The 17,596-nt window shown below is 41.3% G+C and overlaps 1 protein-coding gene across 11 annotated transcripts in view; it reads left to right on the top strand.

The window, feature by feature from the left end:
- Nucleotides 1–8,112: 8,112 nt before the first annotated feature.
- kmt2cb (lysine (K)-specific methyltransferase 2Cb) overlaps nucleotides 8,113–17,596 on the top strand; it is a 63,970-nt gene continuing 54,486 nt past the window's right edge. For 10 of the 11 annotated variants that reach the window (XM_068701454.1, XM_068701449.1, XM_068701451.1 and 7 more), the window contains exons 1-2: nucleotides 8,113–8,845; nucleotides 14,914–15,102. In XM_068701454.1, the coding sequence (XP_068557555.1) occupies nucleotides 14,915–15,102 (188 nt within the window). In that variant the 5' untranslated portion in view covers nucleotides 8,113–8,845; nucleotide 14,914. The remainder of the gene's footprint in view (nucleotides 8,846–14,913; nucleotides 15,103–17,596) is intronic. The other variant, XM_068701452.1, reaches the window with a different exon arrangement.

The following is a 17,596-nucleotide window of genomic DNA, read 5'->3' as shown; positions in this document are numbered from 1 at the left end:
TTGTATTTTTATTTCAGTTAAGGAAAAAAAATTCACACCTAGTTTTCGTTTTTTCGTTAGTTTTCGTTAATGATAATAACCTTGTTTGGCAGAGAGTTTGATCATGTTGGACTTGGCCATGTTTGAAGATATTAACGTCTTGCTTGCTTATCTCGGAGGTTGCAAGAACAATGAGATGTTTGAAGAAACAGTGTGAAGTGTTTTAAAAACCACTTATACTGAAATAAACTTGCTGAAAATCTGATTGGCTACAGATAGGTCCATATTGACAAAAATGCACAAACAAATGCATTCAAATCTACAAACAAATACAAAAATCCACCCACAAATGTGGAGCAATCCACAAACAAATACATACAAATGCAGAAATATATTTGTGATTTTTTTTTTTTTACACTTATATCAATCATAATTTATTTATGTGTGCATTGGAATGTATTTGTGAATCGTTCTGCGTGCATTTGCAATTATTGAGACTGATCTGACCCCATAGAAATATAAGTCAGAATAAAGATGTGAAGAACAATATTTGGAATGTTGAATCAGCATTCCAACAATAAAGATTCAGATAACAATATTTGAATAAGTATTCACAAAATAAAAATAAGTGAATGGGTTGAATATAATTTTGATTTATTTTTTTAATTTTTAATTTTCATATATATTTTGATATTTGAGATCTTGTATTTTTCAGTTTCAGATTTTATATTTTCAGATTACATTTTTTTTCGGTTTCAAATCTTTTTCACTTTCATGCTAAATCAGCATTCCAAATATTACAGAAAAATGAATAGTGAGATGAGCAAATTCAATTAATATTTTTATTTATTGATGTAATTGAGATAATTGAGCACACCGGAGAAACCCTGATCCTGCCACCACAGTAGTGGACACACAAAGTGAGAGAGGCTTAGGACCAACCTTCGCCTTCTAGTTGTGTGTGGACCACTGAGGTGGCTCTGAGAGCTCGAGTCCTGCTCCACATCTGTAACCTCCTGCTCCACTGGCCTCGACCCCTCTATGATGAAGGGCGGAGGAGCAGACCTGCGATGCAGGACTGGAGCTCCTTGGATTCAAGATGAAACCCATATTACAGGTTGTTTTTTTTTTAAAGAGAAGTTCACCTTCAATTATTGTGGGAGAAACCCTGATACTGCCACCAGAGTAGTACACACACAAAGTGAGAGAGGCTCAGGACCAACCTTCGCCTTCTAGCTGTGTGTGGACCACCAGTTTTTTTTTTAAAGAGAAGCTCACCTTCAATTATTGTGGAGAGAAGCTCACCTTCAATTATTGTGGAGAGAAGCTCACCTTCAATTATTATGGAGAGAAGCTCACCTTCAATTATTGTGGAGGGAAGCTCACCTTCAATTATTGTGGAGAGAAGCTCACCTTCAATTATTGTGGAGAGAAGCTCACCTTCAATTATTGTGGAGGGAAGCTCACCTTCAATTATTGTGGGAGACACCGGAGAAACCCTGATCCTGCCACCATAAGTGGACACAAAATGAGAGAGGCTCAGGAACAACCTTCGCCTTCTAGCTGTGTGTGGTCACTCAAAGCGCTTTCACACTACTTGTCATCACTCACCACACTGATGGCAGACACCTGCCAATCAGATTCAATCACAGTCATACACACACGTAGCACAGCTACGGGAGCAAATTTGGGGTTAAGTATCTTGCTCAAGGACATCGACATGTGACTTGTGGAGCCGGGGATCAAACCCTGCTCTCCACTTAGCCACAGTGAGTCACCCCGGTAACAGTGCTGCACCACCGTATTTGAATGATGACATGTGTGTCATCACTCAATAACATCAACTCTGCAGCAACATAGAAACTTAAACATCCTGGAGAAGAACCTCTTAATGGACTTCTTCCGACTTTTGATTTTAACAAACTGTTTGGTTCCTCCATCACTGCTGGTGTTGTCATCATGTGAATTATGAGTAACAGAGTCAGCAGCATCATTTGCGCCTGGTGGTTTCTCATAAGTCCCAGCTGCAGTGGCTGGTGGTTCATCTTTATCCCCAGCAGCATTTCTATCAGCTGTGGCTTGTTGGTCGTCTTTGGCGCCATCAGCATTTCTATCAGCTGTGGCTTGTTGGTCATCTTTGGCGCCATCAGCATTACTATCAGCTGTGGCTTGTTTGTCGTCTTTGGCGCCATCAGCATTACTATCAGCTGTGGCTTGTTGGTCGTCTTTGGCGCCATCAGCATTTCTATCAGCTGTGGCTTGTTGGTCGTCTTTGGCGCCATCAGCGTTACTATCAGCTGTGGCTTGTTGGTCGTCTTTGGCGCCATCAGCGTTACTATCAGCTGTGGCTTGTTGGTCGTCTTTGGCGCCATCAGCGTTACTATCAGCTGTCGCTTGTTGGTCGTCTTTGGCGCCATCAGCGTTACTATCAGCTGTGGCTTGTTGGTCGTCTTTGGCGCCATCAGCGTTACTATCAGCTGTGGCTTGTTGGTCGTCTTTGGCGCCATCAGCGTTTCTATCAGCTGTGGCTTGTTGGTCGTCTTTGGCGCCATCAGCGTTACTATCAGCTGTGGCTTGTTGGTCGTCTTTGGCGCCATCAGCGTTACTATCAGCTGTGGCTTGTTGGTCGTCTTTGGCGCCATCAGCGTTACTATCAGCTGTGGCTTGTTGGTCGTCTTTGGCGCCATCAGCGTTACTATCAGCTGTGGCTTGTTGGTCGTCTTTGGCGCCATCAGCGTTTCTATCAGCTGTGGCTTGTTGGTCGTCTTTGGCGCCATCAGCGTTACTATCAGCTGTGGCTTGTTGGTCGTCTTTGGCGCCATCAACGTTACTATCAGCTGTGGATGTTGGTCGTCTTTGGCGCCATCAGCGTTACTATCAGCTGTGGCTTGTTGGTCGTCTTTGGCGGCATCAGCGTTACTATCAGCTGTGGCTTGTTGGTCGTCTTTGGCGCCATCAGCGTTACTATCAGCTGTGGCTTGTTGGTCGTCTTTGGCGCCATCAGCGTTACTATCAGCTGTGGCTTGTTGGTCGTCTTTGGCGCCATCAGCGTTACTATCAGCTGTGGCTTGTTGGTCGTCTTTGGCGCCATCAGCGTTACTATCAGCTGTGGCTTGTTGGTCGTCTTTGGCGCCATCAGCGTTACTATCAGCTGTGGCTTGTTGGTCGTCTTTGGCGCCATCAGCGTTTCTATCAGCTGTGGCTTGTTGGTCGTCTTTGGCGCCATCAGCGTTTCTATCAGCTGTGGCTTGTTGGTCGTCTTTGGCGCCATCAGCGTTACTATCAGCTGTGGCTTGTTGGTCGTCTTTGGCGCCATCAGCGTTACTATCAGCTGTGGCTTGTTGGTCGTCTTTGGCGCCATCAGCGTTACTATCAGCTGTGGCTTGTTGGTCGTCTTTGGCGCCATCAGCGTTTCTATCAGCTGTGGCTTGTTGGTCGTCTTTGGCGCCATCAGCGTTACTATCAGCTGTGGCTTGTTGGTCGTCTTTGGCGCCATCAGCGTTACTATCAGCTGTGGCTTGTTGGTCGTCTTTGGCGCCATCAGCGTTACTATCAGCTGTGGCTTGTTGGTCGTCTTTGGCGCCATCAGCGTTACTATCAGCTGTGGCTTGTTGGTCGTCTTTGGCGCCATCAGCGTTTCTATCAGCTGTGGCTTGTTGGTCGTCTTTGGCGCCATCAACATTACTATCAGCTGTGGATGTTGGTCGTCTTTGGCGCCATCAGCATTACTATCAGCTGTGGCTTGTTGGTCGTCTTTGGCGCCATCAGCATTTCTATCAGCTGTGGCTTCTTGGTCCCTAGATTGTTTCATTGTGATGAAAGGGTGCTTTAAAGCTTCGCTGGGGCTGATTCTTTTTTCAGGATCCACATGAAGCATCTGTTTGAGGAGACATAAAAAGGTTGATGAGTTAATGACATCATTCACTTCTGGGTGTCTCTTTATCACATCATCGAGACTGGTGAATTCAGAGAATCTTGTTTGAGTGCGTTGGAACTTGTAGCCTGTTTGTTTCTGGTATTCAGCTGGTGTTTTCTGCCTCCACATTTTTTTCTTCCTCCACATTTTTTTCTTCTTGGTATAAAAATCCTCGGTATTAATCCCAGAATCCAGCAGGTGAACAGGGCCGATCGTGCAGCTGCTTGATGAATCTCATGTGCTCATATGGATAACCTGGTAGATACAGGTGCCAGCCCAGGCACATGTAGGCCAAAAGGCAGCCGAGGGACCACATATCTACAGCCTCATTTGGTTGGATACCCAAGAGGACCTCAGGGGCCCTGTAAGCAAGGGGCTGAATAAGGGTGCCAGGCAGTAGCTTTGAAACCTCACAGGCATTACCAAAGTCAATCAGTTTTATCTTTGAAGGGATGTAAGTCATGATTTACCAGCATTATGTTGTCTGGCTTGATGTCTGTATGTGCCAAACCTATGCTACTGAGGGCATTTAAAGCCACCAGCATCTGTTGTGTGATTATTCTAATCTCTGAAAAACACAGTGGCTTGCCAAATCTGCTTTTCATTAGTGAATCCAGGGTCATGTCCAGCACTTCAAATGCCAGACAAAGATGTCCCTTGTGCTCAAAATAATCGGTTAACCTGACCAAGTTATTCTTGTCTTCGTCAAGCTTTCTAAGTTGATTAAGCATTAACACTTCATATTGGCCATCCAAGTACAGGTCCTTCCGCACAAACTTCACTGCCATCTTCTGCTTGGTTTCTAAGTCTAGGCACATGGCCACTTCTCCATAAACACCCTCCCCCACAAAAACTCCTCTATCCGATACATACGTCATGACATCACATTTAGAATGCGTTTGACGCCTTGATGTCCACATCTTTTCCACATTTTCCCTTGTTGAGGTGACTCGGATAGAATGTAAGTCAAGTGCTAAATTTGATTTTGTATGTACAAATAATGTAGTATGTTAGATGTAAAATGATTCACCTGAATTGGTTACATTTTGTTAAGTATTAAGTTACTAGTTAAGTATTTAGTAAACTGACTGAACCAAACCAGCTATTGTCATGCTAATGTTAACGCGTTTTGAATTATTTTATAGCAATAGCAGAGCAGATTTACTGCATTTCAAGACCGAACACTGACATGATGGCTCGCATGGCTGGCAAATTGTAAGTTAATGGCCTTGAAAAAGCCTATTTCATCTCCCAGTCACAGTGTCTCTGTATTCTCTTGAAAATTAGCCCTTAATACTGGTAGCCAAAGGGCATCAATTAAGCTCTACAACAGGAAAAGAGCTCTTTAGGCATTTAACTACCCAGCGTGTAATTAGTTTGTTCTTTTTGCTGAAATGACTTATTGTATTAAAACACATTTGTCTGCTGATAATTATATAAACCTACGTTATAAATTGGCATCATAGAGATTTAGATGAGCATTAAAAGGTGGGGAGAGTCTCGTGCAGAAATGTGTGCGTAGATGTGTTTACCTTCCGCTTGCTTGAACATCATTCAAGAAATGCAAAACCTGAGTTTCTGTTGGAGTCAGCTCAGTGAAAACATTTTCAACCTTTCACAAGTTTCATTCTTGCTCCACCGGCTCAAATTCTTTTTTGAAGAGACTGGCCATCTCATCTCTAATTGTGACATTTCCCACAATAGAGAATATTTTACTTAAGGACTGTACTGTTTATCACCTGAATAACTAGCTGAACGATGGTAAAAGAGATATTAAACAGAGAAATGTTGGACAGGAAGAGAAACAGCCATCCTGCATTTTTCATGTTGAATTGTAATTGGACAATTTAATTTGATTACTATTCCCAGTGTTAAAATAGAACCATGCTGCCCTCTGCCTGTAATATACCAGAAGTGCTTTTCTCCACCCAAAACAAAGGAACATTTTTGATATTGTTTCAGAAAAAACTTCTGATTTAGTCTTCATTTCCTTGTTCATTTCAAATTAGATTATATTAAGTTGTACATTGTAGTTTATACATATGTGGTGGCAAAGTAGATCCCTTATTATTCAAATATATATATACATATATAGTATATAAAGGGCTGCTGTCCACATCTAGAGACACAAGCAAATACAAAATGGGAACGTCTTGCATATAAATGCTCTTTTGGACTTTTTCCACGTTTAAGTTCCAGTAAAAGAGTATCAAAAGATACAACACCAAACAGCGGTTTTATGTGTTTCAAGCTAATTAGGTCAATGGTGGTTGGTGGTGTAAACGAACATCGGTTCAACAGTCATAATTAAGAAAGTGACACCTGTGCGTGCAGCGCCTCACACCTCACTGACATCAGGCGACACTGCTGAGCAAAAAGAAGACCTTTGAGGCCAGGATGCATCGGGATGCCCAATGGCACACTTAGTCATTAATTCAACAGCAATAGGTGACTTAGATACATCTGTGAAGTCTGAATATTTACTATAGACATTCTTTCCACATCATGAAACATTGCTAATGATGAATACTTTGATTAATGACAATTACATTTTTGTGAATAAACCATGAGATTTTGAAGCAAATTAGCTGAAATTGAAAGATACATTATAAGACAAAAAGCTTAATATATACTTTGTTTACGGTGGATTTAAACTTTTTTGCTTCTTCTTCTTTTTCCAGGAATATGATAGTTGATGGGTGTGTGAATGATTATGATGTTAGTACAACCTTTCTAATGTATGCTTATTTTCCTGTTTTTCTTTCCTACATTTCCTATATTTGTTTTGGTAGGGTTCAGTCGACTTCCCTTGACTTCTCAATGATATTGACTTGTCTTGTTGTTTTTATATATAGCTGTGAATGACATATATACATATGGGAGACAAATGAAAGGATAAACCAACATAAAGTGCCTTTGTAAAGTGTTGTCCTATCTTGTAACTGACAAATAGCATCTGAGTGTGCATTAACCATAGACCCATACCCATTGTACGGAACTCACCACTGCAAGTAAAGACAGGAAGAGTGATACATTTAAAAAAACAACATTAAGGGTCTTATTGTGTGTTATAGGTCCATCACGAGTTGGACAGATGTGAAGGCCTTAGCATTAGATTGACATGTACTTATCAAACCAGTGAGCTCTCAGGCATTTGTGGAATATGTTTCTGTACTAATTTATTCATATTTCCTCTGTATTAGTCGTTGGCGTACTGCGATTTGATTTGTTTGAATTGTCTCCAATTGATTAACTATGAATTAAAAAACAATAATAAATTGCAAAACACTTTGTGTGACGTGTGTTTTATTAACCAGCAGGGGGAACTCATGGTCTAGGAAAGAGGTGCCAAGGTTTACCATTTAAAGGAATAGGGCTGTGTTTATTTCCAGTTAATTTCCTAGAGACTTCACTCCAAAAAAAACAACTCATTAAGTTGTAAATAAAAGCGCCCCCCAAAAAAGGAAACATGCACGTAAATACGTAACACCCATTGGCTCTTTTACTTATTATATGTAGCTGCTGGAAGCCGACCCCTGGGGCTTTTCCGTAATTTAACCCCTGCGTGTACAGTATGTCTGCCTATTTGCAGGCTACACCAAATACAATGCCTGCATCCGTGTGCGTGTGTGCGAGGGAAAGAAGGCAGGAAAAGAGACGTCGTGTGGGTAGCTGGGGATCCATTTGGTCGTGGTCTTTTTCTGAATGGATGCTAGCTGGACGAGCCATGAACCAGCACACTCGCATATTAAAGTTAATCCATCTTTGTGTGTTTTGGCCCTGCTCTGGAGAAGGCTGATGACAATTTGAGTCACTGCAGCTGCTGCTGCTGCTGCTGCTGCTGCTGTTGGCGAAGATTTGCATGAGCTGGAGCAACAACGGTTGACAATCCGCCTTCACCCCGGCTGCAATCCAGGCTCCATGTTTTAAGCCCGCCCTAGCCATTATTTTATTTACTAAATGCCCATATCCCTCCGCAGGGTCAGAGAGTATTTTGAAGAAATTGTCAAACGGTTTGCGTGGTATTCACGTCGTATATTCTTATTAATGTTATTAAACACTTTCCACACTCACGAAGCATCCCTTTCTCGACGGGCCACGCCGATTTGGAAAGATTTGTGCGCCGTAGTTGTGGTAGGGGGAGGTGGATCTAGTTTCTGAGGAGCCTAGAGGGGCTGTGCTTCGGTCCCACTTATCATTAGATATGGCCACCGTTATTGAGTACACCGAAGCGTAATCTTCAACTTAATTTAGTGAGATTTCATAGTAATCTTGCAGTTCGGGAACTGTGGCAGGCGACATGTTATTTTTGGCAAGCTAACGTTTGTTTTTACATGTCTTTGGAGGCGTTTGTTGCTGCGTGGCAGGCTGGCTGCGAGAGTCTCCTAACTGGCCGCTTGGTCCCGCAGCTTGTCGATGCTGAAGAAAATAGAACCAGTTGCCAACCAAGCGGTCGGCACCCGACGGTTGCTTTGCGCGTCGCTGTTTATTCGCCGAGGATCCGAATTTAAAGTTTAATTTGCAGGGTGTTGACTTTTGCAGCAGCTTGGATTTTGGCGTTGATTTGTTGGTACGTTAATGGTAGAATTGTTGGCCGTAGACTTGGGTGGCTAACACCAACTAACGTTAGCTCCATAACCAGAACTCGTGCGACGACAGCTGTCATCGGAGAAAGGAAAGTGATCCACACTAATGCGCGTGCAACCGGAGCGGGTTTCTGTTGGATTTACATCGTCTGCCTCCCCATCAAATGGGCCAAGTTGGGAATAACATTACAACGTTGGAATATAATGATATGCGTGATGCATTTCTGAGAGCTGCGGTGTTGCTTCATTGGAGAGGCTAGCTAACTCCATTAGCTTGCTAGCTAGCTGGGTGATAAAAGTGCGACGTTTCATCCCCAGTATTTTGGATATGAAGAGGATAATTCGCTATTCATAGGGCTGGAAGGTAAGCTGCAGTGAGATATTTTATTATTTTTTCAAGCACACTAGATTTGTTTGTCTTTCACCTTGTGAAGTAAAAGCTGAGCCAACATTACCCACCTCCAGTCTGATGTTGGGGGTTTGTCTCCGCCTTTCATGACTCAGACTATTCAACGGAACGGTTCATGGGGGATGTTCAGAAACACAGGGGTAACGTTATATATATGTACAGTTTAACACAGTATATGCGAGCGACACGCACACACAACTATCACTAGTGTTTACCGAAGAGCAGAAAACAAAGCTTACATTGTTGTACAACGTTTCATTTTCACTTTTGTGTATCCTTGTAGTTCCCCAGAACAGTTCCGTTTCATTGAATAGACCGAGCCTTTGTGTGTGATGGGCACAGACGATCACTATGTTGTAACGTTACCCGGGTGTAAGTGGGCTAACGGACAGCGTGGTTAAGTTTACCACCATCCACAGACTATTATAGTTAACATGGGCCGCTGGACAACAAAAGGCTGAAGCATTATTTGGTGTTTTGTTAGTTACAAGCTAGTACGATGAGTTGGCCAACTAATGTCAACCATAGGTAACCTGTTTGCTAACGTAACGTGAATCTCTTTCAAAGTTGTCTCACTGGCTAATGTCTCTCAAAGCAGAATCAAGTCTGCTATTTCCAGTTAAATACGAAACATGGAATCGTTTCATTCCTTATTTTCAGTCGCATTCAGACGACGTAAATGTTAATTTTGTGTATGGTCGCCCGAGAAAAGGCGACAGAGTTGAACACAACAAGCTAGCATCGCTAGCTGTGCTGCTTTGTGCCCAAGCTTGAGTTAACAAAAGCTAACGTTAGCATGCCTCCAATTGTGACGACTGTGGTGGTCGTGACTGCCTCGTAGTCCGAGATCATAACCTCAGATAGCCCAACAATCAACGTTACTCTCATCCCTCTCTGTCGAGGCAGTAAATCTGGTTATAAAATGGTCTTTATCCAACTAATTTGTGTTACATCACCACCTACACAGTGTAACGTTAAGCCCATGTTTCTTATCTGAGGATTTAGACTCGCATTAATAATTTGTGGATGATTGTTCTGACAGTCCAACCATTGTAATGAGTCATGTTTCTTGTGGAGTTTGGTGTTATTGGACCACCATCTGTCCACAGAGCCTGCAGGCCACTATAGACATAAGAGAAAGAGAGCATTAACACAGATCGGCAGTGAGTGATGGTATGAGTCCCAAATAGGGATCTGTCTCTTTAATTTCTGAAATAATTTCAGGCCATACAGGTCCTTTTCAAGCCACAGCACATGACTAGCCACCAATGGCAGTAATGATACATAACTGTTCAGGACAACACAATGTGCTAAAAGCAAATGTATGTAATGTAGAGCTAAACAACATATCACCTCAGCATTGACATTGCATTGCAAAAAAATACATTACCTTGCAAAGGATACAATGTCATGTAAATTTAGACCCACTATAGTTTATTACCATTTTACTGAAAATTAAATCCAGTGAAGTTGACCTTTGCATGACTCTTCCTAAAGATTAGTCATATGTAGTCTGATGTAATTAAATTTTGCTACAGAAAAACAAGCTAGCAAGTGAAATCTGCCTTTCTGAAAATGATTACCAGTTGGTAGAAACATGCTACGTCTGCCGTTTGTTTTTTTTAAAGGATGATGTGGTGCTAAACCCAGTACTCTTTCTCTCTTTTTTCTTTACTTTTCAGGTTAATTAAGAAAAGGTCAAGGGATGAGTCTTACTAAAAAAAAAAAAAGTGTTTGTGAAGGTGATAGTATAAAGTACTCAGATTACCCGAGATATAAACCTAGATTTCCGTGGAAAATAAGTTTGATCTCAGTCATTTTATTGGATTTCATTTATTGGAGCATATTTATTACAACCCAGCTAGGCTCTATTGTGTTGATATTTTCACATCTAGCATTCTGCATCACTAACTTCCTGGCCACGAGACTTAATTAACCATAAAACCTTTCATGTGCCTGTACAATAATGCATTAGAAATCGTCGGCCAAAAATAGTACATTTTTCACAATGTTTGTTATTTGAATTTCAAGGTTTGAGACTTCAAAATAAACTCGCTGAAACACAGCAGTGATATAGTGCTATGGTCTTAACAGTTAACGCAACAAACGGTCCCTTGCTTTCATGTCCAGCATACACAAACCATCATGAGCATCCCACTGGATATTCAGTATTCTCTTGCCTTTTCTAGATCTTTTTTTTTTTTTAATACACCAACTGCCATGAACAATATCTGTCCATTGGCTTGCTGAATGTCCTCACCAGCAACTTGTTAACTTAGTCCTTGTCTACATTGGCCATGTGCACTGTAGCCAAAGCAGCACAACAGCAGCAGCTGCAGTCAGCCATCACTGTCTTCACTGGAAAAGAAAGTAGCGTTTTGACAATGCTCTCTGCCCCAGAAAGAAACCAAAAGATCTGTGTGAAGCTACAAACTTTTATCATGCAACTGTTTAGCTCTCAGTAAGGAAAACAAATACTTGCTGTACTGCAGCAGAGTAAAAGCCTTACTGCACTGCCTTGTGGAGAGAGGCTTGATGTTGTGAGACACACACAAGCTTGCGCATCACATGAAGAGACAACTTACAGACAAATCAAAAGAAAAACCTGAATGAATGAGTGGAGAAAAACAACATCCAGGGCACGACGGGTCACTGAATGGTTTGAGCATGACAATTATACGAATCGCAAGCTATCCCACATCATACCACATCTAGGCCCAGTTGAATGCCGTCATTAAAATGCCAAATAAAGGAGTATTCTTTTGGAAGAATGGTGTTCATACCTCCGGTAGAGTTCCAGACATCTACGCTAAGGACTGAAGCGTTTCACAATTAAATTGCGTAAACTGTAAGAAATCCATGGGAAATGGCCAGTGTTCGATATTAGTTTTTTTTTATCATTTAAACCATAATCACAAGCAGCACAGTGGGGGGAAAACATTCACATCAGCCTCCGACGTCAGAGTTGAAGAGATCGGGAATTTTTGATACGGACAATATCTTCCACTTGGTGAAATGTTATAGTCATGTCAACAATGGCACAGAATGGCTGCAACGGGCACCATTGCTGGCGATTGCATCAAAACAAAATCCCATATTAACACAAATACAGTCGATTCAGCAAATGTGATAGGAGCCGTACAATGTTTTGTTTGTATCTGGTTCCATTTAGTGACAAACTGGTAACCTTAATCCAACAAATAGGTAACTGTATTTGTATTGAACCATTCGGTACAGGACATTCGGCTGTGGCATCTCTGTAGTATGCTGGTTGGTTTAATCAAGCTCGATGGACATCGGACAACTGTTTGTTTCAAACTGTTAAACTGAAGTCGGGTATATGTGTGGATACACTCCAAACGTTTAATTCACGACGGCTTCACCATCATCAGATTGTGTCAATTAGCAAAACTAAAGACGCTCTACAGCAAAGATGACGCATCACAAACCAATGGTTGAAATGGTATACACTTCCTGGGGAGCATGGTCATGGCTGGTTTGTATTCTTGGAATAATGTGTGAACAAGTCAGAATAAGGGGGTGTTTTTCCTGTTATTTCTACTCTGCAGAATATTCTGCAATATTTGAATGCAGCATTAGTACTAAATATTCCAAAAGCAGGGTGACTTTTGGAGATGTGCCAAAGTTATAGTGGGTGAAATCAATTATGAAAAGAAAGCAATGCGTTTCCTCGGCGTTTATAGGATCGGTGTCTTGAATTCAAAGGCATTCGTTTTAAGTAACGGACATGGGTTTGTTGTTTCATTTGACCAGAAGAACTCACTCATTTGCTCAACGACACTTCATCACTTGGGGTGCAACGGATCATTAAACTCACGGTTCGGAAGGTGTCACCGATCGGATCAACACAACATATAAAAGGGAGAAAATGTAACTCTTAGAGAACCCCGATCACGCTTTTTTTGCCGCTGATGACAATTGCCGATCAATGATGATCCATATTGGCAGATACAGATTGCTTTTGTTGTTTTGTTTTGTTATAGCAGCTGGTCCACAAAGGCTCCAGACACACTGAAGTCGGTGTAAACCATCAACATTTCTAAATGTTATGCTTTTTACTTTGTTATAGTCATCTGTAGTGGTTTTTGCATAAAAACACAAAATTCAAATATGATAAACGATATTTATAAAACAAAAAACTTTTGTCAGTAGTTTTAAGATGTATTATAAGCTGCTTAGAGCTGGGAAATTAAAGAACTCATAGTTCCATCTCTAATATATATTGTATATTGCTAGAAAAACAACTTTATTTATTCAAGTTTCTCACCCAAACTGCATTTTACAAGATGACATGTGAACACATCATGGTAACATTTTGTTTCCATTTGACAGACCAAATGAGGAGAGGTCTGTCCCTGTTTTAGGTGTGAGTGAGAGGTGCACAGTGGCCTCTTTTGCCACTTGTGGCCACTTCGCCTCAAGCATAATTTGGGGTTGTGTCACTCCAGTGTAGTACATCCTATCAGCAAACTGTCTTCACATATAACGCAAATTAATTCAATGCCATTTGTGGAATGTTTCTGCACCTTTATGAATGCAAACAGCCAATGGATCTAAACAATTTGTTCACTGATTTTGCAACAATTCTGGCAATTGGCAAATTCCCCCAGAGATATTAAAGAGATGGATACCTCAGTTAAATGGTATAGAACAATCTGTGGCAGTCAACAAACCGTCTCATAGTATATTTGTCATTTCACCCAACCATAGTATTTGCAACATAAAGTGAATCTCCATCTGTTCGCCAGTGGACTCGTGCTAACTCTAAATTTCACTTCTCATTGAAAAATTTCACTAAAGGGCAGCGTTCACCATATTCACCATTGAGCTGTTTGTAGTGGGTTTTCGCTCAGTGGGGGTTGCAGCAATTGGAAAACCCGGAGCTGCTGGATGTGGAGTGATGAGAATGAATGCTTCCCATGACAAGTCATCATCTCTTTCCCATCCACTCCATGAAAGCTTGTTAACAGTATGAAATATAGATTGGGAATCTTTAGCATCTCATCATTCGATTAGATTCAGAGGGCTACGATGCGATTATAAAACAATTATCGATTCATCTTGATGCATCGGAAAAAATGTATACATGACACTATATGTTATTTCTAAAACACTGCATATTTGCAATTATTCATGATAAAAAACATATGAATTTACTTCCATTATCTTTTATTAATCCAATATTGGTAACTAATAGAAGAGATGTATCAACTGGAGGGTTACATTTACAAGCATTGCAAAGAGAACCAACACGAAAATAAATAAAATGGGGCCTGTAGCAGCATCCTCATGGTAAAAACAGTGACACAAGATTCTGTGGTAGCTGACGTTCACTCATAGCGTGTTTCTACCATCCGACCCGCTTTCCTCAGTGACTCCATGACTTTAGCTTTGGTTTGGTTGTAGAGTCTCTCTGTGTCCGTTAAAACGTTGAGATGAATGTTGTATCTCGGTTCCAAAGTGTGCAACATAGGGCGAAAGCTCTGATTCTCAATGACTGAGTAGGGGCGCAAGTCCTTGTCAAAAACGTGTCAATCTACTTCGTGATTCACTTCGCCCTTTTTGAGTTGGACGGAAGAAGACGTAAAATGCTTCCATACGTTAGCTTTTAAGCCAGGGGGTGTCGGTCAGATCGTATCCATATTCGGCTGCTCAAGCTCAGTCACCCTCACCAAAACTCTGCTAGTATTTAGCTCTTAGTTTAGAACGTAAACAAGACGCACGTTTATTATGTCTGTTGCGTTCAGCGGCATCAACGAACGGACAGCCCGGTGTCACAGAATTGTTACAGGCGATCATAACGTTGAGAATTGAGTTTTCTGTATCGAGTCATAATCGTTCATGAGAGAATCGCGATGCATCTAAGAATCCCCCCCCCCTACCCCCCTAGTATGAAAACAACAGAAGTGAAAATTAGCACCTACTCTTCCTCTTACTGTTGATTTAAATTTTCCAAGCCCACCTGCCAAGTAACGTCTATCACGATCTCACATTTTTTTCAGAATGTCATCAGAGGATAAGACTGTGGAACCCTCTGACCAGGGACCTTCACCGCCCTCCAGCAGTGTAGAGGCCACGTCCACAGGAAGTCCCGCCCATGCAGACAAGCGACCCCGTGGCAGGCCGCGCAAGGATGCTGCTGTCCCCCTGCCCCAGGCACCACCCTCGTCCACGTCTAAGAACAGAAAGAAGTAGGCCTTTACCTTTGGACATTTAAGTAATCTTGTGTGCACTTTCACGCCATAGAGAATTTACTCATTCCTTGAATTAGATGCAACTTGGTGGTGCTGCTAATATAAAGTAGAATAAAAACGAGACTTTCTTTCAGTAATGGTCCTGCGTCCAGGTGCCAAGTCCTTTACACTTCGTCCCCACGTTTAGGGTTGTCGCTTTGATATAAGAGCAAACGGTGCATTCTGACCCACTGAGCTCACCCGATCACTTATGGAGTCATTAAAACACACAAGACCAGTGTCCTTTAAAATTAATTGACGATGACATTTCAAACATGGTTGCATCAGCTCATGTTATTGTATGTTATTGTCATCAGTTATAGTATATTAAATGTCTGGTTACCGAAGCAACAATACTTGACGCTATGTTACCAGTTGGGCTGTCTAGTACAAAAACAGTGTGCACGAGGCTGCCTCGTGCACACTGAACGCCCCACAAGTGCTGCTTTTTTTTCCACAATCGAATGTTTTCATATTTGAATATCTATTGTTTTTGTACTAGACAGCCCAACTGGTAACATAGCGTCAAGTATTGGAGTCAAACAACGTTGCTTTCATCAATTTAAAATGAAACGTTACATTAGGTCATGCTAAATGAGGAATAATTCAAAACAACCATAAAGACAGCAGACAACAAACCACGTACCTATCTAACTGGCGACGTAACCACTAAAAATACGGTTGAGTAGTACTTGCTATCTTGTTAAGTTTGTATTACAAATGAGGAGGTATCCTATAGATAACTCCTCATTTCAACTTCACGAGTCAGCCATTCCTTGTCCAATGCAGGCTTTCAAAGCGAGAAATATAAATAAACGGGTCGTCTGACAAAACTTCAGCTCAAATGCTGCGACACTCGTGGCCAGTTAGGACATGTCGTCATGGACCTTATGCGAAAAAAATAGATATTCTAATATTTCAAACTAGTTAACTGTAATTGATAAAGCTAGTCTAACCATGGGTTAAGTGGACTACAAACAAGCTTAAGAAATCTGTGATCTGGCTTTGCATTATGGTGTTTCTCGCCTCCACAACATCTGCTCGTGTTACAAATTAGAACATGTAGGCGTGTGTTATTGCTTATTCTGTTTTCTTTTATTTTTCCCAAAGAATATCAAGTCATATGACAAATATGGTTACGAAGCTGCACCAGAATCAAATCATGAAATTTGGATAATCTGGGATTGATTATTTTCAACACAAAAAAAAAGGTCAACCCAATCCCTGTTTAGTTCAAAGCGAGACGTATCTTTCAAAACATATCTAGGTGTTTGTTTGTTTATTTACACCTATAAAATGGTTTAAAAAGGGAATGTGAAGGAGAATTGCCTAAAACTCAATTTGTATCAATCAAATCATTTTAGACATAAAACGGAGACATAGGTTGGCGTAGTACTTGATAGTACTGTTACAATGGAAGATATCAAAACAACGCCCTCAGTCACTACGGTCGGCTTAATTTCTGAGAATTTGTATAACCAAGTTTTATCAAATATGGCAATATCTAATGTTTACTCGATAAAATACAGATCATTTGTTGATGTTTTGTACATTACTGTTGGTTGTTCAAAACTGGCCATGTTTTGGCTATTTATTTGGTATCAAATTTTTTGAGAAAACGTCTTTAAGAGTTGATTAGAAGACCTTGTCTTCTCGGGAGGTTGAACAGTTCCACGGCAGCTTGAGAACAAGGTGCCCGGCTCCTTTTGTGACTTCCACAGCAACATATAAAGCAGCATTGAGCTGCTCTGTAATATAATGCCCCACAAGGTTCTTAACTCTCTCCTTAGTCCGTCCTCTCAATCAATCTTAATACCCTGCTCCCAATGGATCGTTTAATCTGCAAGCATCCAGACGATGGTTAATGCCACAGTGGAAGGATGACCTGGTACACACCCGAATAGCTTAATGTTGATGAACTGGTTAAGAACAAACCAGGAGCAGAAATGTGTTTTTCTTCTTAGAATTAAGACTCAAGACTGATATTTTTAAGGTTGCAGGGCGTTGTAAAGCATTATTGATGCCACAATTATTTATCTCATCTAAGATTTAATTAAATCAGATCCACAGCACCTCCTTAAAACGCCCCCCTCCGCCAACTCTCAATAATAATCCCAGCTTTGTGGATGGACCTCAGGTTGTCAGCAAATTCAATGCGCTCTAATTTCTCACTACGGGTCATGATGAGGCTAATGGGCCCTGGTCCTCCTGGCTTAAAACTACCTGTGAGGCGGTGTAGAAACCAAACTATCCCAACTGTAATACACGCGAGAGTGAAACAACTTCGCTGGGCTGTTAATTATCTGCATAGCGCAGTCTTGTGTTCACACCAACTAGCTTCCTCTTCTAAAGGATATCAGCGGTACGAGTATAAACATTAAAATGACCAATGTTAAGTGTTAGAAAGCCAGTTTGCTTGTGACAAAAGAGAACGTGTCAGAAATCGCTCTTG

The sequence above is a fragment of the Cebidichthys violaceus genome, unplaced genomic scaffold, assembly GCF_023349555.1.
Source record: "Cebidichthys violaceus isolate CVI_PGR_0920_01 unplaced genomic scaffold, fCebVio1.0.p SCAF_8, whole genome shotgun sequence".
Taxonomy (NCBI): domain Eukaryota; kingdom Metazoa; phylum Chordata; class Actinopteri; order Perciformes; family Stichaeidae; genus Cebidichthys; species Cebidichthys violaceus.
Note: the sequence above shows the minus strand (reverse complement) of the source record. Positions and strands in the feature narration are given on the sequence as shown.